Below are 27536 nucleotides of genomic sequence, written 5' to 3' on the forward strand. Positions count from 1 at the left end.
CCACAGTGTCGCCCACATTTCAGCTGGCTATAGCAGACACATGGTTAGTTTTGAGATTTGGAGATGTACAGATTGTCTGCCTTGGTCGTGTAGTGTACTGTGGTGCATGCAGCAACATGCAGCACCAGCGCAAGCTCCCAGACCAGTCCTGATGACATCACACAAGGAAGTCAGGCAAACAAAAAGTTTTTTTTTTTTAAGAGCATGACTCATCCTTTGTTTTCACTGAATTTCTGCTTTCTTGCTTATAAAATACATTTTCATTTTGCATCATCATTTCCCACAACCCTTAAATATGAATTCCACCAAAAAACAAGTGCCTTAAATCTCATGATAATGTTTCAGCATGACTTCCTGGACATGATGATGACTAACAGCCACACTGTACCTGAGATCTGAAATGACAGCATGCTTGTAGAGTCTTGCCACTGAGGACATCTTGTACACGTTGCTCACCTACAACACATCAGTGGTTAACACTATCACTCCATAAAATCTTGAACACTTATCTGAGTAACAGGGTGGGGTGACACATACCACATGCTGTATTTTGTTTGCCATGGATACAAACTCTTGGGATTCGGCCTGGCGGTACTCTGGGATGAAGTCAACATTGGCAACCCGGAGCATCCCAGCGAAATATGCTCCACTGTCGCTTTCCCTGCGAACTATATACATCAAAAAGACATCAAATGGGCATCATACAGTACTGGAGAGAGTTTATCAGTACTACTAAATTATACAGAATTTAAAATATGCTCCAAAATAAATATTAATGAAACAATTTAGTGTAATCCAATTCTTACTATTAAATTAAGTGGCCAATGTTATGTAACAATACAGCAAAATATTTTCAAATAGTAAAATTTAAAAAATACTAAAATGAATTTACAGTAAACCATGAATGGAGCATTTGTTGGTTTGTTAGCAAGATTACTCCCAACTTTTAAGCAACTACAATAACAGGCCAAAAACAATATTTTTGCATAAATCTGTATAAAGATGACATACAGGATTGTTTAAAGACAACTTCTTAAACATTCAAGATGTAACTGCACTTTATAACTAAAGTTACTTAATGTGATAGCACTGGGAGGCCTTTGTTAGCAGGAAAACACTAATGCTAGATAACGCTAATTAGCTTGCTAATAGCGAACAGACTTTTCAAACTTTCTAAACACAGGCTTCAGATTTTTCAGGGTATTGTTCAGCAACACCACATACCTTAAATAGACTTTTACATATGCCAGACTTCAGAACATTTGCTGCAAGGAATATTATCAACTGGCACTACTATATACTCGATACTAGCAGCGCAAGCTAGCAGGTCCATTGTGAGCTAAAGTAAAAAAAAAAAAAAAAAAAAAAAACTTTTCACAAGAAATTGTACAGAGTGAAACATTTTGGAGGTAGTATCAGGAAACCTCACATATGTAAGCTTCATATTTATAGCCCTCTGTCATGTTCTCTACAATTACCAGAGCAAGAATATGGTTAATGGAGTAAATCAATGAATGCATATTTAGTGCTGTTATTTTTTACCTCCAGTAGATGCAGGTGAAGGCCAGTGAACCTCTTATTTTGGGCCATGCTGGCATTTTATAGTAATTAGTAAGAGGGCACCGCAGTCTCGTTTGAACCCTGCATGATATGGCAGGATTTGACTACTTGCGGGGACCTCCCCTGCTGTTGTGCAATATATATACACAGCATAACTTCATACGGATAAAGGGTGTACTATTTTGTTTTCGGGTGCAATCACCGAAGCAGTCGCATAAAGTTTTTTTTTTCCGGTTCCCAGTGGACAAGGGAAGACAGTGAGTGGGAAATGTTGTTAGTAAGCGTTAGCCCACACTAGATAGAGGTGCGCGGATTGATCCTAATATCGATAATATCGATATCAACGCTGGTATTGATATTGAACGATCCTCGTGTAAAAAGATCGATACTCAAAGCTTTTTTCTCTCCCGCACACACTGACTACTGCGCACGCAGATTCATCAAAGCTGCACTGTGTCATACAACACGGAACAACGCACCCTTGCATTGTGGTTTGTCAGCTCTCTACCTCAGGAGATTTTGTTTTAAGTTGTGTTGAATGATATTTTTTTTAAACAAAAATGTTGATAAAGTATTTTGTTGTCACATACAATGTTTGGCGAAATTCTATCCTAGGTCTTCTATGAAGCTTAAATATGAAAAGGTATCGGTATTGATATTGGCAATACTGGGCCTGTATTTACTTGGTATCGGATCAATACCAAAATTCCTGGTATCGCCTACCTCTAGCCCACACAGCTAACCAGAGTAGCTCCTTTCTCTCGCTTGCAAAACCACCTCAGCGTTTGTGCTTTGCAACACGTCCACTTTCCCACACTGCATCGTCACTTTTCCTTTGCATTTTTCACTTGTTTGCGTGTAATTTGCCCAAAAACCCATTGAAAACATCGTTGTGTGTCATATTTTATTCCTTTAGCACCCGCTCTCAAGACTATGCGCTGCCCAATTCTTTTATCTGAAAGAAGTTCAATGAGATAAGGAATTGGGCTGTCACTGCCACCATTGGGCCTCACGGCCTATGTAGGACCTCTTTCATATGTTAAAAATGAATGTGAGGACAGTCTGGGCATGTTCAGGCAGGCACAAGTAGCTATATTTTTGCATGTGATTTATGAAGCTTTACTGCTAATCACAGGACCTTGGTAGCTAGTATTACTTCCTAGCACATTCATTCACTCATCTTTAACTGTTTACTCCAATTAAGATTCATGGGGCGGCAAGCTGGAGACTATTTCAGCAGTCATAAGGCAGGGTACACCCTGGACAAGACACCAGTCTGTTGCAGGGCCACATACAGACAAACAAACATATTCACACCTGCACATACACATATGGACAATTTAAAGTTTCCAATCCACCTAACCTGCATGTCTTTGGATGGCAGAATACCAGCACACCTGGAGGGAACCCACACAAACATGAGAAGAACATGCAAACTCCACAGGTGGGAACTGATCCCATGACCTTCTTGCTGTGAGGCAACAATGCTAACCACTAAGCCATCGTGCTGCCCTTCTAGTCAATTCTGTTCATATATTCTTGAGTGGGCATTGTAAAAATCTGTATTGTAACAGTGTCACGTATACTTACATATAAACACCCACAGCAGTGACCACATGATCACTACCACCACAAAAACCACTACTGCAACAATGACAATGAGATACTGAATGTTCAACAACCGGGACCACAGTTTCTTCAGTTCGCTGGTCTTCTGTCGGCGTCTCCTGCACTTTCTGCGTAGCTTTTGCAGAGTGTGATCCACTGTGGCCACCTCCACAGACACATCCGCAATCTGTAGGGGTAACACAATTATGTAAAGTGCCATCACAACCAGCAGCTGATTTACTTTACCCTTTCTAAAGGTCAACCCAATTTGTGCTCCTTTGATTAGAGATATAGTTTACGATGTTCAAATGACATCAAAAGAACAAGCATCCCTTAATGCAGCCTAGTTCAGCCAACTGTATTAGAGCAATAACCATATGTAGGTTGAATTACTTGAGATGTCAAGAGGTCAAAATGCCATAACCCTGTTGGTACCGCTCTCTTATCAGTTTCTATTCATCTAGGCTAGCTCACATTACACATGGCTAACCAAGACTAATCAATCCGAAATGCACAGAAACGTGTGCAAGTCAATCTGGTGGGTATTTGCACCACAAAAATGAAAACAAACATTAACAAAAATGTCACAGACTTCCAATTGTGGCAGCAACTTGTGTAGTGTGATCGCTGGAAACGATGCACCATCATTTGAAGAACCAAGAGCACCATTAGATACAGCTCTCATTGAGTTACCCACTGCTCATATATTATTCATTCAGTGTCATCCCATACTGAGCAAATGGTAGCACTAAACATATATTGAAACAGCAGTTTATTTTATACATATTCAAGCAAAATGACCACAAATATGGCATTTTATGCAGCAACAATTGTTTCAACAGAAGTTACACAAATCCAAAGTTTAATTGTGAGATGGCTGATACGAGTTAAAATGTAGTTATACTCATCCACATTGCTTCTAGAAGTATAATTACTACTTACACTAGTAGCATCCTGCTGAGACGCATCATCATCTCCACTCGTCTGCTCGTTCTCTCTGCACTCTGTGCCCATGACACAGGCATCCCGTCAGGTTCCTATCTAATTTTAAAGTTTGTAAAAGCCATTTTGTCCTTTGGGGGGAACAAAACTGGCTTATAAACAACAACAAAACAGAACAGAGTACGTAGTCACACAGCGCACTGTGCCCAAGACGCACAGCCGACAGGTGCATGAAACAGGATCCTTCAGCACAGGTGAGCAGTGAGGAAATGAGGATCATTCTGATGGAAACCCTCCCCTAGTCATATGGTTAAGGTTTCATTCAGTAACTTTTCTTGCTCCCTTCACATTAATACTGAAAATACTTTAAAGTCTGTTCCCCCTTTCAACGAGGAAATGAGCAGCTAGTTCAAATAAAACAAGTACAATGACACTATTCTATCTTTTTGTTTGTATAATTTTTATTTACATTGTTAGAAGGGTCACTTGTCAACTGTCACCTCTGGCCGTTTTGTACTCAGAGCTGACAGACTCACAGCACAACTAAAAAGGGTCCAGCCTTTGTGAAATAAACTAAAACCATGTTTGTCAACTGAAAAGCTGAATAAACATCATCATAATTAACACCAAGATGTTTCAGCTGGATTTGATGACAGGGTCCTGTTCTTCAGCTTTAGTTGATTAGCATCTTGACACACCAACAAAATGGACACTATATTTTAACACTTTTTTGTGATACCTCTTCTAAAGTCAGCACTGCACGTCAATATTCGACAACAACAACAGACACATTACAAAACATAGAAGGCACAAAAACTCACAGTAGGTTCTGAAAACACAAAAACTAAGAAGTGTTCTTTAAGTCTTCAGGACGGATTTGGATTTCTTCCAAATGTGACCAGAGAGAAACCATGAAAAGGACAAAGCAGCAAAGCCTCACTTTCGGAAAAAGGTGTTGCGTGTGATGCTATAAAGAAGATAATAAGGCTTTCGTTTTGGGGGCTCAGCCAGAGAAAACACCTGCTGCTGAGGCACGCTGGTTGGAATGGTGATGTGGCGCTGGTGAAGTGGGTGAAGGTTCTGCTGCAGGTTTTGGTGGTGAGGAGGAACAGAACCAGAGTAACCCATAGCTAAAAGACAGCAAAATGAAAATCACAAATGAGAAGCAAATTGATAAGACTGAAAAATTTGAAGAGCGATTTATGTGTATCCAGAAATGCACATACTTTTTATTTTCCCCTGTTTGGCTCTTCGGGCATTAATAATGGCCCGCTTTCTTTGTTCTTCACTGATCTCCATCCCTGTCATAACAAAGTCAACATAATTACTAAAACATTTCCCTCCGTGACACCTTGCACAATGTTTAGCATCTGATGACGAGCCCACAGAATACATTTAGCATCACAGGCAATATGACAGCTCACCCATCTCTTGGTCCTCCTTGACTCTGTCTCTCTCCTTCGCAAAAGCCTGTAACCACCTCTGCTTGTCCTCGGCCTTTCTGCAGCACAATACGCACACATTCTCCAGGGTGGAGGCGTGGCGCAAGAGCAGAGCACTCTTCAGGGTCAAAGCCAGGTCTGGGTCCCGCCCATCAGGCACATCCACCACCTCGGTCTGGTCCATATCTAGCCGCCCACGGTAGTGGAGCAGGTCTCTCCGTAGGACATCTTTTTTGCAGAAAATGAGCTGGTGGTCAAACAGAAAAAAGCTGCGCTGTTGCATTTTGCCTTGCCGGATGAGTCGATTCATCTCGCCAGAGTAGATCAGGTCAGAGCTGCGTTCCAGTACGTCAGATCCCTAAAAGCAAAAGCATTTACAGAAACAGTGTTTTATTACAGTAAACGATATATATGCATACACGCTAAACCTATGGAATTGAGCATAGCTGTGTTCTAGTAAGCTGTTGGGCCCTAACAAATGGTCAGAAGAGACTCAATCTTCCTTGGACTCCATTCACAGAATTTCACAAATCTGAAATTGCTTTTTGCCGTCATTGCATTTCCCTACATTTGAACCAACAATGAAATGATTCAGTATCTGACAAATGGGATTCCACTGGGAACGACAAAACACTCACTCACTCACTCATCTTCAACCGCTTTTCTGGGTTCGGGTCACAGGGGCAACAGCTCCAGCAGGGGACCCCAGACTTCCATTTCCCATACCACATTGACCACCTCTGACTGGGGGATCCCGAGGCGTTCCCAGGCCAGTGTGGAGATATAATCTCTCCACCTAGTCCTGGGTCTTCCCCAGGGTCTCCTCCCAGATGGACATGCCTGGAACACCTCCCTTGGGAGGCGCCCAGGAGGCATCCTTAACAGATGCCCAAACCACCTCAGCTGGCTCCTTTCAACGCGAAGGAGCAGCGACTCTACTCCGAGCCTCCCACAGATGACCGAACGTCTCACCCTATCTCTAAGGGAGACACCAGCCACCCTCCTGAGGAACCCCATTTCGGCTGCTTGTACCCGTGATCTAGTTCTTTTGGTCATGGCCCAACACTCATGACCATAGGCGAGAGTAGGACCAAAGATTGACCAGTAGATCGAGAGCTTCGCCTTTTGGGTCAGCTCCCTTTTCATCACAACAGTATGGCAGAGCGAATGCAATACCGCCCCTGCTGCGCCAACTCCTTCACTTGGCGCAAGGCCGTATTCCCTACCCGGAGTAGGCAATCCATCTGTTTCCTGCTGAGAACCATGGCCTCAGATTTAGAGGTGCTGATCCTAATCCCAGCCGCCATTTTGTGGTTCCCCTGCCGCCCTGTGGTTCCCCGGGCAGCAGGGGAACCACAAAACAGCCAGACATGACAGACCAATAAACATCATTATATGTATTCATCGTCCAGTAGGATCACCAAAGTGATGGATATGACTCCTCAAATGCTTCACAACTTTGCTCCACAGAGGGAACATGTTTGGAAGAAAAACTCCACTGGAAAGGTGAAGACGCATCCAGCCCAACAACATTCCCTCTTTAGGCATCTTGCTGATGTCAGTGGAGAGGACCATCAGTCCAGAACATATCATAGTGTTCACCTGAGATGAAATTTGATGACTGAAGACCAGAGCAAATGATTTATATTTCAGCAAACAAATGAGAGCACTTCCATCAGGACAGAACTGTTTCATCATAGAATTCTAGGATCATTCAGAATAACTTAGTACTGTTTTGTGAAGAATCATCCCTCCAGGAACACAAACACAGCATGATGTATGTTAATTTATTAAATGCATAATGATGTGATCCCTCTGTACGGAAATATTAATCTTTTGTTTCATTACTCAATCAACTAATCAATTACAACCCCAATTCCAATGAAGTTAGAATGTTATGTAAAATGTAAAAAACAGAATACAGTGATTTGCAAATCCTCTTCAACCTATATTCAATTCAATACACCGCAAAGACAAGAAATTTAATGATCAAACTGATACACTGTTTTTGTGCAAATATTTGCTCATTTTGAAATGGATGACTGCAACATGTTTCAAAAAAGCTGGGACAGTGGTACGTTTAACACTGTGTTACATCACCTTTCCTTCTAACAACACTCAATAAGCGTTTGGGAAGTGAGGACACCAATTGTTTAAGCTTTGTAGGTGGAATTCTTTCCCATTCTTGCTTGATGTACGACTTCAGTTGTTCAACAGCCCGAGGTCTCCGTTGTCATATTTTGCACTTCATAATGCTCCACACATTTTCAGTGGGTGACAGGTCTGGATTGCAGGCAGGCCACTCTAGTACCCACACTCTTTTACTACAAAGCCACGCTTTGTAGTAAAAGAGTGTGGGTACAATGCCAAGCCACATTCTGCACGCAACACATGCAGAATGTGGCTTGGCATTGTCTTGCTGAAATAAGCAGGGACATCCCTGAAAAAGACGTTACTTGGATGGCAGCATGTGTTGCTCCAAACCCTGGATGTACCTTTCAGCATTGATGGTGCCATCACAGATGTAAGTTGCCCATGCCATGGGCACTAACACACCCCCATACCATCACAGATGCTGGCTTTTGAACTTTGCACTGGTAACAATTTGGATGGTCTTATTCCTCTTTTGTCCGGAGGACACGACGTCCATGATTTCCAAAAACAATTTGAAATGTGGACTCATCAGACCACAGAACACTTTTGCACTTTGCGTCTGTCCATTTCAAATGAGCTCAGGCCCAGAGAAGGCGGCGGCGTTTCTGGATGTTGTTGATGTATGGCTTTCGTTTTGCATGGTAGAGTTTTAACTTGCACTTGTAGATGTAGGGACGAACTGTGTTAACTGACAATGGTTTTCTGAAGTGTTCCTGAGTCCACGTGGTAAGATCCTTTACACAATGATGTTGGTTTTTAATGTAGTGCCGCCTGAGGGATCAAAGGTCACGGGCATTCAATGTTGGCTTTCGGCCTTGCCTCATACGTGTAGAAAGTTCTCCAGATTCTCTGAATATTCTGATTATATTATAGACTGTAGATGATGGAATCCCTAAATTCCTTGCAATTGAACATTGAGAAACACTGTTCTTAAACTGTTAGACAATTTTTTCACACAGTTGTTCACAATGTGGTGATCCTCGCCCCATCTTTGCTTGTGAATGGCTGAGCCTTTTGGGGACGCTCCTTTTATATCCAATCATAACACTCACCCATTTCCAGTTAGGTGTTCTTTGAGCATTCATCAACTTTCCCAGTCTTTTGTTGCCGCGTCCCAACTTTTTTGAAACATGCTGCAGGCATCCATGTCAAAATGAGGAAGTAAGTTTATCAGTTTAAACATTAAATATCTTGTCTTTGTGGTGTATTCAATTGAATATAGGTTGAAGAGGATTTTCAAATCATTGTATTCTGTTTGTATTTACATTTTACACAACGTCCCAACTTCATTGGAACTGAGGTTGTACAATTCAATAACTTACTTTACCTCAAAGCTGGAAGAGGACAAAGATTAAGTGATAAGAACTACAATATAAATCTAGTAGAAATATTTAAGTCATCACCTCCCAGTGCAGAATGGAGACCTGCCAGTGAGCAATGGTATCAACACTTTCCAGCCTTCTTTTTCTCTCATTTATCAGGCTGGCTACATTCTTCATGGTCTTATACGCGTCACTCACACTGCTGTAGTCACTGTAGTAAAGAAGGAAATGTCAATGAGACTCCACCATAGGAAGGAAGGAAATAAATAAATAAATAACCACAAGTCTTGTTCCATCAACAGCAACACTTTTCCAAATATGCCAAATCAAGTATGGACACATATGCTACTGCCATGCACTGCCACATCCACCACACCATGGGACCACCCTGGATGGCTACCACCCAGGCAGACAACCAGTTCACCACCATTCAAACGTGAGAAACTGTTGCAGCCAGTTTAAATGTCCCCTTGACCCTCTCTTGTCACCAGGTTCCTCAACACAGACACCTGTGTACTAGATCTTGCCCAGAGAAAGGCAGCACATGGCCAAAATATTGAAACTGATAATGCAAAGCAAGTGATATTCCTCATCTTAGGTTCCCACATAACTGTTCTTTTGGCACAAAATTATTCCAGCAATACCCAGGGACATCTGCTTGCCATCACTTTAGGTCACTGGCTCGTGTCCATATCTCACAACCACATAGCCAGACAAGATGCACAAGGAACCTAAAGACTTTGACTAACACTCTCTTGCAAAGACATCAGCATCACCAAACACCTCTGTCCTGTGACCTCATGACTCCATAAGCTCTACCCAGGTATCTACAGATCTCAAAGGCTGAGGACCCACAGACATGAATATCACTGCCAAGATAAGTGAATGTCTCAAGTTCAACACTTTCACTTCATACAGATACACTTCTGATGGACAGGTCCAGGAAGTTACTGAAAGACTGGCAGGTAATTTTGATTCAGGATAATCGCAAACCCCCAAAAAACTCAGATTCCTGACTTAGCTTCTCAAGCTCAAATGTTGCAATCAAGACAACAGAGACTCTGCAAAGATCACAGCATTGTCCATGAAGTCAAGGTCAGTAAATGTTTCCTAGGCACCTAAGCCACTGGTTTACACAAACCTACCAAACACTCAGTCCATGCAAGTATTCAACAGTGTTGGAACCAGAACACATCTCTGAGGAATGCCAGTTTTCACTGTTAAAACATTTTGGAATATGGAAACTTAAGTAATCAAATTACAAGGACCTTCAGATATGGTCCATATCAAATTAAGACTACGCAGACACTGGTACCTCAACACATGCCAAGTAGCACCAAAGCACTACGACTGAATCAAAGCAAATATTAGGTCACAGTGGGCTACATGCTGGAATATACTCTGCAAAGCTCCCCAGACACCTGTTTAGTAATTCACATAAAATTTGGTAGCTCTAATTTCATAAATAGTAGGACTGCAACTAAAGATGATGGAAATTTATTAGATCCTCTAAATTTATTAAATTACCTAACAGCTGCTCAACCTATAAAATGATAGAAAGTAAAAATGATAAAATATACTCAACCAATTTTCGTTATGCAAGAAGTTGAAAGTACAAAATGTTCAGAATATTTGCTGAATAAAAGCCCTAAACAACTGATTATTGAAATAGTTGAATAACCTTTCACCAACCAATCTATTTACTACTACTAATAATAATAATAAAGTATCTGCAGCAACTTCTTATGAACAGAATATAGTACTCAGCACATACAACCCAATGGCTGGAAATAAGATGCAGGTTAGAGCGCAACAAAGATGTCAGAGTGCTGTTATATAAAAATTAGTACAAGCAGTGTATTAGTGTCACAAGTAGTGTAGTGACTATTTGCTCAGTCGACCTGTGGTCCTTGGTAGTATACTTGAGAAGTTCTCCCAACTGCAAGGGGTATTTACAGATCTTCTGGACAGGTGTGAGCAAGAAACCAGTAATGGAGATGTTAATCATCTGCTGAAGGAGCCGACAGGCCTCAAAGAAATGTTTATACCGGCTCAATTTCATAAGTCGCTGCAGCTCAGCACAAGCTGCTGGATGTGTATTACAGTACTCCGAGTAAACAGAGAAGGCTTCACCCTAAAGACAAAAATGACAGCATTTGATCATTTAGAATGACGACATCAATAAATCAATCAATCAATCAATAAATAAATCAGCTATTTAAGAAAGTGTGTGAACAATACCTGCGAGACAAAGCAAGAGCCAATTTCACTAAGATGTGGTTGGTCTTTGTTGTACTTCTTCTCCAGCTCTCGGAGGAACTGTCTTTGAAACCTGTAGATATCTTCAATGTTGCTGAAGATCGTCTTCAACTGGAGCTCAGTGAACATTGCAGGGTTTTTACGAGACTGGCGAATGTAACCCTTAGATACACAAAACCAATATATTTATAATGAAAGGCATCATGAAAGTATTACAAATGTTGGCCAACAGGACATGTTTTTGAGTTTTCATTTTCCGACTAGCTTCATGCAGCCGATCTGCTCTGTGTAAGCCTGATCCCGTCAGATCTCAGAAGCTAAGCAGTGTGGGGCCTGATTAGTACTTGGATGCAAGACCTCTTTGGAACACCAGCGGCTGTGTACCAGCGGCTGTGTGTGTTTATCCAGGTTATACTGGAGTTGCGTCAGGAAGAGCATCCGGCGTAAAACTTGTGCCAAATGCCAATGCGGATCTGGCTGTATCCGCTGTGGCGACCCCGAACAAAAAACGGGAGCAGCTGAATGGACAACATTTTCCGACTAGCTTCCTATAAATATTTTGGTGTTGACATTAAGACTGCCAAAGTTAACAGATGGGTGAAACATCTTAAAAAAGAAAGAACGAACAAGCTGTAAACTCAAATGTTGACTGAAGAAATGTAACTCAGCTGAGCCCTACCTCACAGATGTCTCTGAGATGCTTGATGTAAACACGTTCTGTGTTCATGATCTCCTGCACCACATTGGTTCTCATCTGATCCTTGTGGCGGCTGCTGAGCGTGTCCCTGGGAGGTGGATCTTCCTGATCAGCCACACTCTCCACACTTCCCCCACTGGAGTCTTCCTGGTTCACACGCAGCTGAAACACATCCACCACAAAGTCAAAGGGGATGCACTCAGCTACATTCAAACAGACATGCAAACAGCTACTGATGTTAAAAAAAAACAAAAAACAAAAAAAAAACACAACAACAACAACCCAAAACATTCTGGCTGCATTTTCAAGATAACAAATGCACTGCCAGATTTTTGACATGAAACCAAGCTAACATTTCCTGCAAAATTGGCAAGACTACACTTAAAACTACACAGACTCATATTTACTACACATCACTATGCAAGTTTGGCCAGCTTCTATTGTGCATTCCATTATTGATGTAGCTACAAGCAATTTCACAGCAGACGCTCATCTGCCAATCAAGTAACCTCACCATGACAACCACAGTCTGTCTAATTAAGGCTCAGCTGCCACTCAGCACTGGTTACCACGGAAACATGTTAAAACTTTAAGGTTTAAAACTTTTCACACGCAGTGTTAAGAGGGCAAAGTCAGGCTTTATGGGTCCTCATTGGCAAGATATTTCTGTGCTGCTGCAGAACAAATATGCACTTAACACACAGGTCAGACTACCCACTTACCCTGACAAAACTGGAAGGGAACCAGGCTTCCCTGTCCACCCCCCTGCCCCACCACCAGTCCTTATGGAAGGTGTCCAGCACACGGATAACATCTCCAGCCTTGAAGGCCAGTTCCTGCTCCTCCATGGTCACATGATCCCAGAGAGCCTCAGCATAAACCGTGCGGCCAGAGCTTATCCACTGAGGAGCACACACAAACATGAGATAAAGACAATTACATGCTGTGTAAGCCTGTGTCCAACATGATGGCATCTCAACTTCCTGGAATCAGCAGTGGGCTGTAATGCAGCCAAAAGTCTTGAAAACACACAAAAATATTTTCATGTGGTTGGTCACATGATATGCATAGGAGTAGATAAATGCATCGTAAATGCAAAACACACTACTGGAGAACCTGCTCGTGTGTGCTACGACAAGTAAAAGTTCCCTACTACAGCCTTACCTGGCTCAGCACGCTTAGCTCCACCTCTGGCTCCAGGTAGGGTGGAACATCTGTTAGCTCAAAGCTTCCCTCTTCCTCCTCACTCACGCTGTCATCAAGTGTTGCCAAACTCTCAGATGCACCATCTGCAACACACACACGAGCCAAGCCTAAAATAATCTTCTAAATAAACACAAAATAAAATAAACAAACAATAAATAAATAAATAAATAAGTAAGTAAGTAAGTATTACAGATACCTGCATCTACAAAAAAGTATTTTACACCAACAATTTTCTTTAACATTTCAGATCTCAGATTTTCCCACAGATTTGGAGTTTTTGTACTCTAGTCTACCTTTTCGGTCACCCACATAATGCATCAGTTCTCACCACTGAGTACTCTGTTGAGCTTGTGCCGTCCGACGCGATCCAGGCCAATGGGGGTGCTCTGGGAAAGGGCAGAGGGGCGAAACCTGGCAGATACTCCTCTGTAGGGGGGTACACGGTGGGACGGGATGGGCGGCCGAGGCACAGGCTACAGAAAGTAGAAACATCTTCAGCCAGCTTAATATTACACCAATATATAATAACATAATGAGGACTAAGTAGGAATGAGTATAATCAGCTGAAGAGGTTGGAAATGGACCTGCATTTAAGGTGCAACTGCAGGAAAAAAAAAAAAAGTCAACAAGGCACATTCTTGCACCAAGCATATCAGCTCCTTTTTCATATACCTACCTCAAACCATCAGCCACAAAGATATTTGGTCTATACAAACTGTTAGTCTTCCATCTTTAAATGTTTAAAAGCAGAGCTGCTATTTTGTTTACCAAAACCAGGCCTGGATCCAGACCGGTCTGGACTGATGCAGTTGCAGATTTTTTTACGCATCGTTCGTCATCGGTAAAAAAAAAAAGAAAAAAGAAAAACGTGTCCCCGCGGTGAACACAGCTTTTGATTTGATGCCACAATGCACCACGCAGGTGTACACAGGAAAATTCAAACCGAATCAAACAAACATAACGTCAGTGGAGTCGATGATCATGGCATCCAGGAAAAAAAGTTGTGCAAGGAATATTGGGCGCTTATTTCATCAAGAAACGGTGAGCGGTTTAAAATAGTTTTCAAACAATAGTGTGTTTGAAAGGCATTCTACGATGACTGAAATGACATTTCCGGTGGTTTTCCGACCATACATGTCAACCTATACAGATTGTCCATAAATTATACGGATTTTTCCGAGTTTCAGAGTCAAACGTACAAATAAAGTCGGATATTCAGGGTTTGGTCTGCAGCGGCTCTGTAATCAACCGTTTCTGCAGCGCGACTCCACTTTGAACCGTGAACCATTGAAGCAATGCTTCGAGCCAGTAGCTCGTTGGTTCTTTGATTTGCTGCTCTTCAGAAATGGCAAGTCCGTTTCTTCACCCCTCTCAAAGCCATTCAAATACCGTGAGTCACTTTTGTGTGGATTAAAGTCACTAAATGGGACTCGTGTCTTGTTGCAGTCAAGAAACGAGAATCGTCCTCTGTTCCGTTTGTACACCTTCAAAGGCTGCGCGGCTTTCTGCTGAGACAGAGTCCGATCGGAATTAATAACTTCAAAACGAATTGCCACTTTAAATAAAATGACACCTCTTACAAACATTGTAATACAGACAAGAAACTACAATCGACGAAAATGTTTTTTTCCTCCCAAAATGAGACGTGCTGTATTTCTTTATAAATTACATCCTGACGTGCAGCACAGCCAGCTGTAAGAGCTCAGCTCAGATATATGGAAAGACATTCATGCCAATAATATCTGAAAGGAAATGCTTTTGACAAAAACTACAGATTTTGTTTATTCCTATTTATGTCCACAGATCAAGTATCCACCATGTAGAGTTTATTCTGTCCAAAGTTTAAGAATCCAGTGACCAATTTCATATTTATTTACTATATGGCTCAATAAAATGTTCAATTTCAATTTAATGGGCTTATAAAGCGCCAAATCACAACAAAAGCCGTCAAGGCGCCTCACATAGAAAAGTTCAACATAAAAAACATTTAAACAAATAAAAATTAAAAAAATTCAAATACATAATTAAAAACAGAAGTAAAAGAATAAAACAGATTAAAAAAAAAAAAAAACTATTCATAAGAGAGATTAAAAATAGGTTTTAAGTCTTCACTTAAAAATGTCCACAGACTCCGATTGTCTCACGGTCGCAGGAAGACCATTCCACAGAGCGGGTGCACAATAAGACAAAGTCGAATAAAAGAATGAAGATTATTGAATAACAAGACGCATACGATTTTTATTTTATCATCGGGCAAAAATGCATCTGTCAGATTTTCACTTTGGATCCAGCCCTGAAAATCACAATATGGTAGCATGGTTAGGTCAGTACCACAACTGGGTGTTTTTATTTCCAAATACAGTATCAGCACACAAAAGTCTTACTTCAGTAAATATTTTCTACCAACATGAGAAATAAAACAGTAAGCTAATTGAATGGCATGCCACAAATTACCGACGGGGGATGCTTGACACACCAGTGTGCCTTCTTGATGTCTTTTATTAGTGGATAAATAACTCTTGAAAAAATAGAAACTACAAAAATCAATCATTGTAATTATGGGGGACTAAATACTGTTATTTGCACATATGATAGCCAAATCTGCTAACTTAAAAAAAAAACAAAAAACAAATGGTTTGAGAAAAAAAAATGTAGAAATCCAACATTGAGAATTTGGGTTTCTCCTCTGACTCATACTGTATTGTGCTGCATGTGCCTGCGTTTGCACACATGCGCACACAAAAACTCTTGAGCTAGTCACCAGCTACAAGTATTTGGGATCAATTATTGACACAGAGCTTTCTTTTAAAGTTCATCTTAAACATTTGAGCTCCAAGTTAAGGGTGAAGCTTGGTTTCTTTAACAGAAATAAGTCATGTTTCTCCCACGGAGCTCAGACGCTTCTGATAACTGCTACTTTTTTGCCTGTACTAGAGTACGGCGATGTGTATATGAGTGTTTCAACCAGTTGTTTACATCCTTGACTGCGGTGTACCATTGTGCTCTGAGATTTATCACTGGTTGTAGCCGCCTCACCCACCACTGAGTTGTATGCTAATGCTAGCATGCCTTCCTTGAATGTAAGGCGATATACACACTGGATGACTGGTTTAGTTGGCTATTGTTGGGTTGGTTCTCTTCAGAGAACTGAAAGCCGTTATGATCGGCGCTCAAATGATATGTTGTATTTTTTTGTACCTTGTATTTGAACTGAAACAGGAAAGAAAGCTTTCAGTTTTTTTGCTACCTCTGCTTGTAATGTCCTCCATTGTGAACTGAAACTATCAGGGTTGATTTCTCTGAATGCTTGCCGCTCCATTTTAAGAAACAGACAATGGAAATCTTTTGGCCAGTGCCTGTTTCAAATCAAACTGTCATTTTTATAACTCTTATTTCGTCACTGTGACTGAAATGATAGTTTTGTTAATTGCTTGTATTTTATATATATATTTTAATGGTTGACTTGTTGTTTATCTTGTGTATTATGACAAGTGTTGCTGCCTTTCTTGTTCAAGAGATCTCAATCTCAGTGGGTTGTTATCTGGTTAAATAAAGGTTTACTAAAAACACTGCTAAGTGTTGGAACATACACTGTACGTCATGCTATAATATTTGTTTAAGGTTAAGATGTTTAATCTGACCATTTATAAACTTCGTTATTACTCTTTTCCCTTGATATCACTTCTTTCAAATGATGTCAAAGGCAAAATGAAAAATCTGATCATTTTGGGCAGCCAAACATACAACCTCAATTCCAATGACGTTGGGATGCTGTGTGAAATGTAAAGAAAAACAGAATAAAATGATTTGCAAATCCTCTTCAACCTATATTCAATTGAATACACCACAAAGACAAGATATTTAATGTTCAAACTGATAAACTTTGTTTTTGTGCAAAAATTTGCTCATATTGAAATGGATGCCTGCAACGCTTTTCAAAAAAGCTGGGACAGTGGCAATAAAAGACTGCGAAAGTTGCTGAATGCTCAAAGAACACCTGTTTGGAACATTCCACAGGTGAACAGGTTAATTGGAAACAGGTAAGTGTCATGATTGGGTATAAAAGGAGCGTCCCCAAAAGTCTCAGCCATTCACAAGCAAAGATGGGGCGAGGATCACCTTTGTGAACAAATGCGTGAAGAAAAAAAAAAAAATAGTCCAACAGTTTAAGAACAATGTTTCTCAACGTTCAATTGCAAGGAATTTAGGTATTCATCATCTACAGTCCATAATATAATCAGAAGATTCAGAGAATCTGGAGAACTTTCTACACGTAAGCGGCAAGGCCGAAAACCAACATTGAATGCCCGTGACCTTCAATCCCTCAGGCAGCACTGCATTAAAAACTGACATCACTGTGTAAAGGATCTTACTGCTTGGGCTCAGGAACACTTCGGAAAATCACTGTCAGTTAACACAGTTCGTTGCTACATCTACAAGTGCAAGTTAAAACTCTACCATGCAAAACGAAAGCCATACATCAACAACATCCAGAATCGCCACCGCCTTCTCTGGGCCTGAGCTCATTTGAAATGGACAGACACAAACTGCAAAAGTGTGCTGTGGTCTGATGAGTGCACGTGTTACAACAGCATGGCTTCATAGTAAAAGAGTGCGGGTACTAGACTGGCTTGCCTGCAGTCCAGACCTGTCGCCCATTGAAAATGTGTGGCGTATTACGAAGTGCAAAATACGACAACGGAGACCTCGGGCTGTTGAACAACTGAAGTTGTACATCAAGCAAGAATGGGAAAGAATTCCACCTACAAAGCTTCAACAATTAGTGTCCTCAGTTTCCAAACGCTTATTGAGTGTTGTTAGAAGGAAAGGTGATGTAACACAGTGATAAACATACCACTGTCCCAGTTTTTTTGAAAAGTGTTGCAGGCATCTATTTCAAAATGAACAAATATTTGCACAAAAACAATGAAATGTATTAGTTTGAACATTTAAGCCCCTGTCACACATAGCAAGAATGTGGAGGAGCAATGCAAATATTGCCATTATCCGATGCAGTCGGGAGGAAAAGAGGCGTGGCCAGCCATGGTCCGAACGCATCTGGACTGCCTCGTCCACACCTGCATGATGGCATCCAAAACATATGTAGACAGCAGGTGGATGACACAGATTGCTGTCAGACGGCCATAAAATGCGCTGCAGACTGCCCAATCTCCAAATGTCTGCATGGCAGACCGGAGCGCTATTTTCCTCACGCGCACATCCACTCTGCACACATGCGTGGGGCTGTAGGCATCACTCAGCCGTGTGTGTGTGTGTGCGTGCGTGCATAACAATGCATGGGCCACTAAGCGCCCATAGATTATCACATGGAATTAATTTTTTTCTTTTGGGTGAGAGGATTCTAACCGCAGGCTGCTGTCCCAGCTTCATGTCCACGTGCGCGCTGTGAAACATCCTGGACCGCTGTTGGAGGTAAGATGCATGTTTATTAATGGTGTAACGGCCTGGCACAAGTTCCATGTTGTATCTCCTCAGAGTTAGAAGGTAAACATTTATTACAATGCGAGATCCGCCCAGCTCTGAGCCGCAAAGATGCGTTACGGCGCAGCACGGAGAGGTGCAGCTGCATGTGTTATGATGGTGGCAAGAGTTCACATTATTTATTATTTGTATATTCCTTCACCCATGGGAAGGAATGGACAAATATCTGTACTATAAGGTCTATTGTGTATATAACAGCCTGTTCAGATTTTCGGCTCTGTGCGTGCAGCAGTGCACGGAGCTTTTGGTTTGATAGCCGCTGTGCACTGTACATGGTAATAATTCATAATTATTATTGTGATGAAGCGTGTCAAATACAGTTCCTTTGCGTTCTGGGGAGGGGGGCATTATTATATGTGGCATGTGCAGGTCATACCGGCAGGCATACCGTGCCAGATTCATCTCAAGGTTCCCTCGCATGCGCTCAAATCATTTCGGATCCTGTTTTACCACCATCTGAATATGTAAACTGTGGTTAGATAGTCCTCAGATAACACATGGACCGCCGTCGGATAGGTGTCCCATCTCAATGGCACCCGGAGAATTATGAATATGTGCATCATACTCTGGGCCACCGGCCTATTTTGACCAACTACGTCGACTTCCGCAGATGGCTGTCAGAACTGAAATCTAACACTTTTCAGATGTGCGCCGATTCATTACTCCAACGGCACTCTGCGTGATTCTGGCAAAGTGTGACGGGGTATCTCGGCCATCTTGTATTTGTGGTGTATTCAATTGAATATATGTGTAAGAGGATTTGCAAATTATTGTATTCTGTTTTTATTTACATTTTACACAACATCCCAACTTCATTGAAATTGGGGTTGTAATAAAAAACATTGAATAAGCTCACAAGAAAGCGTTGCATAATTTCCACGATTGTGAAATTGTAAATATACAGTATATGCATGTTCTCATGAAACACCAGAACAACAGATTTGAATTTCAAACAGAAAAGAGTAATTTAATTATTTGGCATCCTTATTTACCAACTCAGTGGAGTTATAAAACTACATTTCCTGTGTAGAGATGGAAACTTTATTCATTCCTATGGTTCTATTAGAATTAAAGTGTAGAAGCTTACAGAAGGAAGAGAGTCATCCTTCTCCTCAGCATCAGCAGCATATGTATCTACCACTCCAATCACGGAGACAGGCCGCAGCTTCCTGGTCTGAACGTCACTGTTCATGCTGCAGTTCTCAAGGCTCTCTAGATGGTCACATCTGTCTGAACACCTGAAGTTTTTCAGCAATGCTGCATCTGTTGTTCTTTCCTCAATACGAAGTTCTGCCTCTTCCTCTGGAATGAAGTGCTTCCTAGAAGCAAGCTGCCCGTAGTCTGAGAGAGGTCGAGGTCTTGGCCGGCCAGTTCTTCGTCTCTGCTTGACAGCAGAGGTTTCTATGGATTCATCTGTGTGTGAAAGGCTCGTTGGGGAAACAGGAGGGGTGCTACAAACGTTTGGAGAATCTTCCTGTGACTGGAGATGTGACTCTTGTCCTTGTTCAGACATAGCCTAGGGAGTCAAAACAAAAAAAATCTCAGGGCCATGTTAGTGATGTTCCCATTTCAATGACCTTTAAATATGCAGGAAAGCAGAAAGGCTACCAAACATACCAACTGGTGACAGATACTGCATATACAATATACACTGTACAAGGCTTGAAAAATAAATAAATAAAATCAAACGTCACTGTAGCTCATCTGTTTTCAAAACATTAAGTAAATACCCCACAAATTTTTTTTAATTACAAAAAAAACAAGCAACAACAAACTCATGATGAACTCATCCCATCTGCTCAAAGTGACATTAATCAGTGAAATCACCTGCTGGAGTCAGTGGCTGCAAAGAAAACCTGCACCCTCTCTGTATGGCATGTATAAATATACACTAAACACTGAATAATTCACAGTAATAAAATGTGAAAATGAAATGTGCAAGCAAAAGTAAAAAGTAAAATGTGCAATAAGAGAAAAAAAATGTGTGAAACAGACAAACAAATTGAAGTTAAGTCATACACAAGGTATATGAATTAGTGAGATTTCTGGCAGGTTAATTTGTTCTTCAATGTGATGGTCTGTTCCTGTGTCTCGTTTCGACGTACAGACCTCTGTAATGTCAACCAAAGGGGACGAGTTTATACAGGGTGTGTCCAGAGTGTGAGGGGTGCCAAGATGTTACCAGCTCAGCAGACCCCTTACACCATCATGTCCAATCAACTGACTTTACCTTAGGTGGACTCCAATTTAGCTGTAGAAACATCTCAAGGAAACAGAATGCACCTGAGCTCAATTTTGAGCTTCATGGCAAAAGCTGTGAATACATATACATGTGATTATTTTTAATAAATCTGAAAGGAAAAAAAAAAACAAAAAAAAAAACACCTTTACATTGTCATTATGGGGTATTGCATATAGAATTGTAAAGAAAAAATGAATTTCATTCATTTTGGAATGGCTATAACATTAAATAATGTGGAAAAAGTGAAGTTCTGTGAATACACTATCTACACACACGCGCGCGCAGTACTGTGTAAACGTTTTAGGCATCACGGAATTATAATAAATGTAGGATTTGATGCACCTCCCCTTACCCCCTCTTTTGGAATGTCAACACAAAAAGTTCCAAGAAACGTGATAAAATATGTGAGCTATATGTCTTTTTAATTCCACAACAATAATTTCTTCGTAATTGTATTGGCCAGTAGAATACTACACAAACACAGCTGCAAATGATCAAGCAATGTTAAAATGATTGTAAAACACAATTACTCATTTTCTAAAATAGTTTTGGAGGTTCTGCAACTTATACTCTGGTGCGATTTATATACCTAAAAATCACATAAATAGAACCCAATTTTCATATCTATTATCATTAAAGTTGCCATTCACCATGCATTTTTTAATTCATGTTTATCGGGTTGTCATAATTACTGAGTAGGGGGGCAAAGCTCTCAATTTACCGATCGATCTACGTTCCGATCCTCACCCATGGTCATGATATTTGGCTCATGACCGAAAGAATGAGATCACGAGTACAAGCGGCCGAGATGAGTTTCCTCCGCAGGGTGGCTGGGCACTCCCTTAGAGATAGGGTGAGGAGCTCGGTCACTCGGGAGGAGCTCGGAGTCAAGCCGCTGCTCCTCCACGTCAAAAGGAGTCAGTTGAGGTGACTCGGGCATCTTTTCCGGATGCCCCCTGGACGCCTCGCTGGAGAGGTATTCCGGGCGCGTCCCATTGGGAGGAGGCCCCGGGACACGCTGGAGGGACTGCGTCTCTCGGCTGGCTTGGGAACGTCTTGGGGTTCCCCCAGAGGAGCTGGGGGAGGTGTGTGTGGATCGGGAGGTCTGGGCGGCTTTGCTTGAGCTGCTGCCCCCGCAACCCGACTCCGGATAAAGCGAAAGAAAATCATTGGCCTTTATTTATTTATTTATTTGTCTGTCTGTCTGTCTGTTAGCAGGATTATGTCAAAACTACTGCCCAGATTTTCACCACAGATAGATATTAGGCCATGGAAGAATCCATTAAATTTTGGAGGTGAGCCGGATCCGGATTTTGGATGAAGTTTCACTTTATATAGGCTTTGAAGGATTAAGTCAAAACTACTTCACGGATTCTCACCAAATTTGCACCACAGATAGATATTAGGGCATGGAAGACTCCACTGAATTTTGGAGGTGATCCGAATCCGGTAAATGGACTGCATTTATATAGCGCTTTTCCATCTGCATCAGATGCTCAAAGTGCTGTACAAATAATGCCTCACATTCACCCTAATGTAAGGGTGCTGCCATACAAGGTACTCACTACACACCAGGAGCAACTAGGGGATTAAGGACTTTGCACAAGAGCCCTTTGTGATTTTCAGGCTGGGATTCCTCTGGTCTCAAGCCCAACGCTTTAACCACTAGATCATCACCTCTGGATTGGCGGACATCAGAAATCTCTGATTGCTCTTGTTTTTAATGCTTTTATGATGCATTAAATGCACCTAAAACATTTGCACAGTACTGCAATATATATATATATATATATATATATATATATATATATATATATATATATATATATATATATGTATGGGTTCTAGCTAGCGCAAACTTGCGTTAGGGCCCGTTACTCTATAATTTTGGACCGTTACGATTTTCAATACAGCGTCGATTCAATGGCTCGTGGCTCTTTAATTCGCTGCTCTTCAGAAGCGATAAGTCCGCTTCTTAACCCCTCTGAAAGCCATTAAAATATCATGAGTCACTTTTGTGTGGGTTAAAGTCACTAACTGGGACGCTTGTCTTGTTGCAATTGAGAAACGAGAATCATCCTCCGTTCCGTTGTCACAGCTTCAAACACCGCACGGCTCTCTGCCGAGACAGAGTCCGCTAGGAATTAATAACTTCAAAATGAATCGTTGCAATACAGACAAACTACAATCGACTAAAACGTTTTTTCCACCCAAAATGAGACATCCTGCATTCTTTATAAACCTGACCTGCAGCAGAGCTGCAAGAGCTCAGCTCATAGATATGGAAATACATTCATGCCAATAATAAGGAAATGCTTTTGACAAAAACTAACATTTTATTTCTGTTTTTGTCCAGAGATCAATGATCCACCATGTAGAGTTTATTATGTCCAGAGTTTAAGGATCCAGTAACCAATTTCATATTTATTTACTTTAATGCCGCATTCACACCGGGCGCGATCAGACGCTACAAATTTGCAGGGGTCGCGTGGCGACGGACGCGCCTCCTTCGCCCGGTGTGTCACTCTGCTTGGGTGGACTTTTGCTGCGAAAATTCGCTCCAATGTGTCATCAAATAGGAGGAGCTTCCATTTCGCTCAGCGTCAAGTCATGATGGCTGACCTTGATCACACGGAGCCAATTGTTGTGGAAAGCTCCCAATACAGGGAGTATCATTATTTGCTGCAGGAGCTGCATCTGGATGACGGCCGCTTTCAGCAGTCCTTCCGCCTCTGCGGGACCCAGTTTGAGGACCAACTGTCCTGTTCATGCGCGCACATGTAAACAATTAAAAAAAAAAAAAAAACTCAGCTGCCTGCTGTAGGGCTGCAGCTCGCTCTTCCCCCCAAAAAACTCTGTCATAATTGTGTTTAGAAACCAGTCACCATTTGTTTTATTATACATCTGTGTAGTTAATTAATAAAATATTCTCCACAGACGATTCGCTCGCGCACGTACATATAAAAATAAATAAATAAATAAAAAAGAAAGAAAGAAAGAAACTCAGCTGCTTGCTGCAGGGCTGCTCCTCGCTCTTTCCCAAAAAAAACTGTCATAATTGTGTTTAGAAACCAGTCACCATTTGCTTTATTATACATCTGTGTAGTTAATAAGTAAAATAATCTCCACGGACGATTCGCTCGCACGTGCACGTAAAATAAAAAGAGAAAGAAACTCCTCTCCCACTGCTGTGGTGCTGCTGCTCGCTCCAAAAACTCTGTCATAATTGTGAAATAAAGGACAAAAGAAACATAAGTCCTGCTCACAGGCTGCTACCAGATACAGGACATGTTCACATCTTCAGTCAAACTCCAGACATCTCCACGTCACTACATATTCAGTCCCTGATTGGTCATCGCGGTGCGACGAGATGAAAAAGTTCCGATTTTTCAACTTGGGGAGGAGGGCAACGCGACGTGATGCGACGCAATATCGCGCCACAAACGCGCCAATCGCTCAAAATCGCTTCACTTGCATCGCTTCACTCAACGCCCAACGCACTGTGTGACTTGGCGCCAAAACACGTCATTCCATAGGGATTACATGGCAACCTGTCGCTGCTGTCACTCACGTCGCGCCCAGTGTGATCGCAGCATAAGACTCAATAAAATGTTGTTCAATTTCAATTTAATCACCTTATAAAGCGCCAAATTACAACATAAGCCGTCTCAAGGTGCCTCACACAGAACAGTTCAACATAAAAAAATTAAAATAAATAAAAATCCAAAAATTTAAATACCTAATTAAAACAGAAGTAAAGTAAAAGAATAAAACATAAAATAAAAACTACTAATAAAGAGAATAAAAACAGGTTTTAAGTCTTGACTTAAAAATGTGCACGGACTCCGACTGCCTCACTGAGGGCCATGTACTGGCTAACCCAGAATGAGACTGCCCACTCAACAAACTTCCCCAGCCTCCTGGACATGATGAAGGGACTTGGGCTGTCATACCTGGCTTTTCCCCTTTGGGTAACCCTAATTTTTAGCTTGAATTTTCCAAGAGCTTCCCCCCTTCAGCGCCCCCCCGGTCGCTTCGCTCCCTCGACATTACCACTATGCTAAAATTTTAATCACACACACACGCATGAAATTAAAGAAACTGCTGCCTCAGTTGGAATTACCATCACTAGTTCAAAACAACAACCCCTGGCAAAAATTATGGAATCACCAGCCTCGTAGGATGTTCATTCAGTTGTTTAAGTTTTTAGAAAAAAAGCAGATCACAGACATGACACAAAACTAAAGTCATTTCAAATGGCAACTTTCTGGCTTTAAGAAACACTATAAGAAATCAGGAAAAATAATTGTGGCAGTCAGTAATGGTTACTTTTTTAGACCAAGTAGAGGGAAAAAAATATGGAATCACTCAATTCTGAGGAATAAATTATGGAATCACCCTGTAAATTTTCATCCCCAAAACTAACACCTGCATCAAATCAGATCTGCTCGTTAGTCTGCATCTAAAAAGGAGTGATCACACCTTGGAGAGCTGTTGCACCAAGTGGACTGACATGAATCATAGCTCCAACACAAGAGATGTCAATTGAAACAAAGGAGAGGATTATCAAACTCTTAAAAGAGGGTAAATCATCACACAATGTTGCAAAAGATGTTGGTTGTTCAGTCAGCTGTGTCTAAACTCTGGACCAAATACAAACAACATGGGAAGGTTGTTAAAGGCAAACATACTGGTAGACCAAGGAAGACATCAAAGCGTCAAGACAGAAAACTTAAAGCAATATGTCTCAAAAATCGAAAATGCACAACAAAACAAATGAGGAACGAATGGGAGGAAACTGGAGTCAACGTCTGTGACCGAACTGTAAGAAATCGCCTAAAGGAAATGGGATTTACATACAGAAAAGCTAAACGAAAGCCATCATTAACACCTAAACAGAAAAAAACAAGGTTACAATGGGCTAAGGAAAAGCAATCGTGGACTGTGGATGACTAGATGAAAGTCATATTCAGTGATGAATCTCAAATCTGCATTGGGCAAGGTGATGATGCTGGAACTTTGGTTTGGTGCCGTTCCAATGAGATTTATAATGATGACTGCCTGAAGAGAACACGTAAATTTCCACAGTCATTGATGATATGGGGCTGCATGTCAGGTAAAGGCACTGGGGAGATGGCTGTCATTACATCATCAATAAATGCACAAGTTTACGTTGATATTTTGGACACTTTTCTTATCCCATCAATTGAAAGGATGTTTGGGGATGATGAAATCATTTTTCAAGATGATAATGCATCTTGCCATAGAGCAAAAAAGCAAAAACTGTGAAAACATTCCTTGCAAAAAGACACATAGGGTCAATGTCATGGCCTGCAAATAGTCCGGATCTTAATCCAATTGAAAATCTTTGGTGGAAGTTGAAGAAAATGGTCCATGACAAGGCTCCAACCTGCAAAGCTGATCTGGCAACAGCAATCAGAGAAAGTTGGAGCCAGATTGATGAAGAGTACTGTTTGTCACTCATTAAGTCCATGCCTCAGAGACTGCAAGCTGTTATAAAAGCCAGAGGTGGTGCAACAAAATACTAGTTATGTGTTGGAGCGTTCTTTTGTTTTTCATGATTCCATAATTTTTTCCTCAGAATTGAGTGATTCCATATTTTTTTTCCCTCTGCTTGGTCTAAAAAAGTAAACATTATTGACTGCCACAATTTGTTTTCCTGATTTCTTATAGTGTTTCTTAAAGCCAGAAAGTTGCCATTTGAAATGACTTTAGTTTTGTGTCATGTCTGTGATCTGCTTTTTTTCTACAAAATTAAACAACTGAATGAACATCCTACGAGGCCGGTGATTCCATAATTTTTGCCAGGGGTTGTATTATTTTTTTTATTTTTTTTTATTTTTTTTAAATCAAAACTTTCGTGAGAAATATTATCAACTGAAAGTTTTCAAGTTCCCACAGTGATTGGTTTCACACAAGAAATACAACCAACACCTGCGCTTATCAACTGCAAAGACAAACAGCAGCAGTAACTGCACAAATATTCCAGAATTAAATGCTATCACACCATATACATGCAACCATGTAGTGCATACTTAATCAAATATTGACTAATGATTACTCATTTCTTGTGGAATCTGTTCTACGTAGGTTAGTCAGCCAAAGATATCAAACCTCACCTCCTGGTTCTCTTGGCCTGGATGCGGTCCTCGGCATATACACTGGAAAGCCACCCATGGGACTAGCACCATTTTGAAATCTAAATATTTACGGCTAGACTTGGCAAGGCTAAAGGCCTGGATTTTTGAGTTCAATTAAAAAAATAAACAGTCCTAATATTCCCATGCACTCTGAAACGTTAAATAAAATAATTATTCTGTCATCCAAGTCTGTTTCATTGTAACAGCGTATTGATGGTCCTGTCTGCCTGACAGCATTGGTAGCAGTAGCAGTAACAGGCCCAGGAACAATCATGCTGGACTTTGAACCAGTGAGTCGTAGTTAGAGGAAAAGGGTGAGAAGCGAGGAGGGGGGGTAGTACTTACTCCCTACTGCCTGTTCCAACCACAGCACCAGGGCTATGGAGAAGATTTGCGCAAGGGGTACTAATCATAAACAAAGCCTAATCATTAACTCTGGAC

General features: G+C 41.2%; 2 protein-coding genes across 3 annotated transcripts in view; both read right to left on the reverse strand.

Annotated features, from left to right (window-relative positions):
- Positions 1 to 4409, reverse strand: part of tmprss7 (transmembrane serine protease 7) — a 50269-nt gene extending 45860 nt beyond the window's left edge. Inside the window, exons 1-4 of one of the 2 annotated variants that reach the window (XM_034169515.1) lie at positions 4111 to 4409; positions 3249 to 3355; positions 538 to 661; positions 389 to 456 (exon numbers count right to left, since the gene is read on the reverse strand). In XM_034169515.1, coding sequence (XP_034025406.1) covers positions 389 to 456; positions 538 to 661; positions 3249 to 3355; positions 4111 to 4182 — 371 coding nt within the window. In that variant the 5' untranslated portion in view covers positions 4183 to 4409. Of the gene's footprint in view, positions 1 to 388; positions 457 to 537; positions 669 to 3150; positions 3356 to 4110 lie in introns of both variants that reach the window. The other variant, XM_034169510.1, reaches the window with a different exon arrangement.
- Positions 4410 to 4560: 151 nt separating this feature from the next.
- On the reverse strand, positions 4561 to 20246 carry spata13 (spermatogenesis associated 13). Its single transcript, XM_034169520.1, has 11 exons — positions 19780 to 20246; positions 13519 to 13663; positions 13149 to 13273; positions 12707 to 12886; positions 11967 to 12146; positions 11270 to 11449; positions 10930 to 11162; positions 9110 to 9239; positions 5535 to 5910; positions 5337 to 5411; positions 4561 to 5240 (listed from the first exon to the last, which is right to left on the reverse strand). The coding sequence occupies exons 1-11, from the start codon at positions 20203 to 20205 to the stop codon at positions 5047 to 5049; spliced, it is 2244 nt and encodes a 747-aa protein (XP_034025411.1). The 5' UTR covers positions 20206 to 20246; the 3' UTR covers positions 4561 to 5046.
- Positions 20247 to 27536: the final 7290 nt, after the last annotated feature.

The sequence above is a fragment of the Thalassophryne amazonica genome, chromosome 1, assembly GCF_902500255.1.
Source record: "Thalassophryne amazonica chromosome 1, fThaAma1.1, whole genome shotgun sequence".
In the NCBI taxonomy this organism is placed as follows: domain Eukaryota; kingdom Metazoa; phylum Chordata; class Actinopteri; order Batrachoidiformes; family Batrachoididae; genus Thalassophryne; species Thalassophryne amazonica.

Coding starts and splice junctions, on each gene's coding strand:
- spata13 (XM_034169520.1), bottom strand. CDS start 20,205: ATGTCTGAACAAGGACAAGAGTCACATCTCCAGTCACAGGAAGATTCT. Junction 12,147..12,706: donor TCCCTTCCAGTTTTGTCAGG/GTAAGTGGGTAG, acceptor GATGTGTTTCAG/CTGCGTGTGAACCAGGAAGA. Junction 11,450..11,966: donor ATCTCAGAGACATCTGTGAG/GTAGGGCTCAGC, acceptor TGTGTATCTAAG/GGTTACATTCGCCAGTCTCG.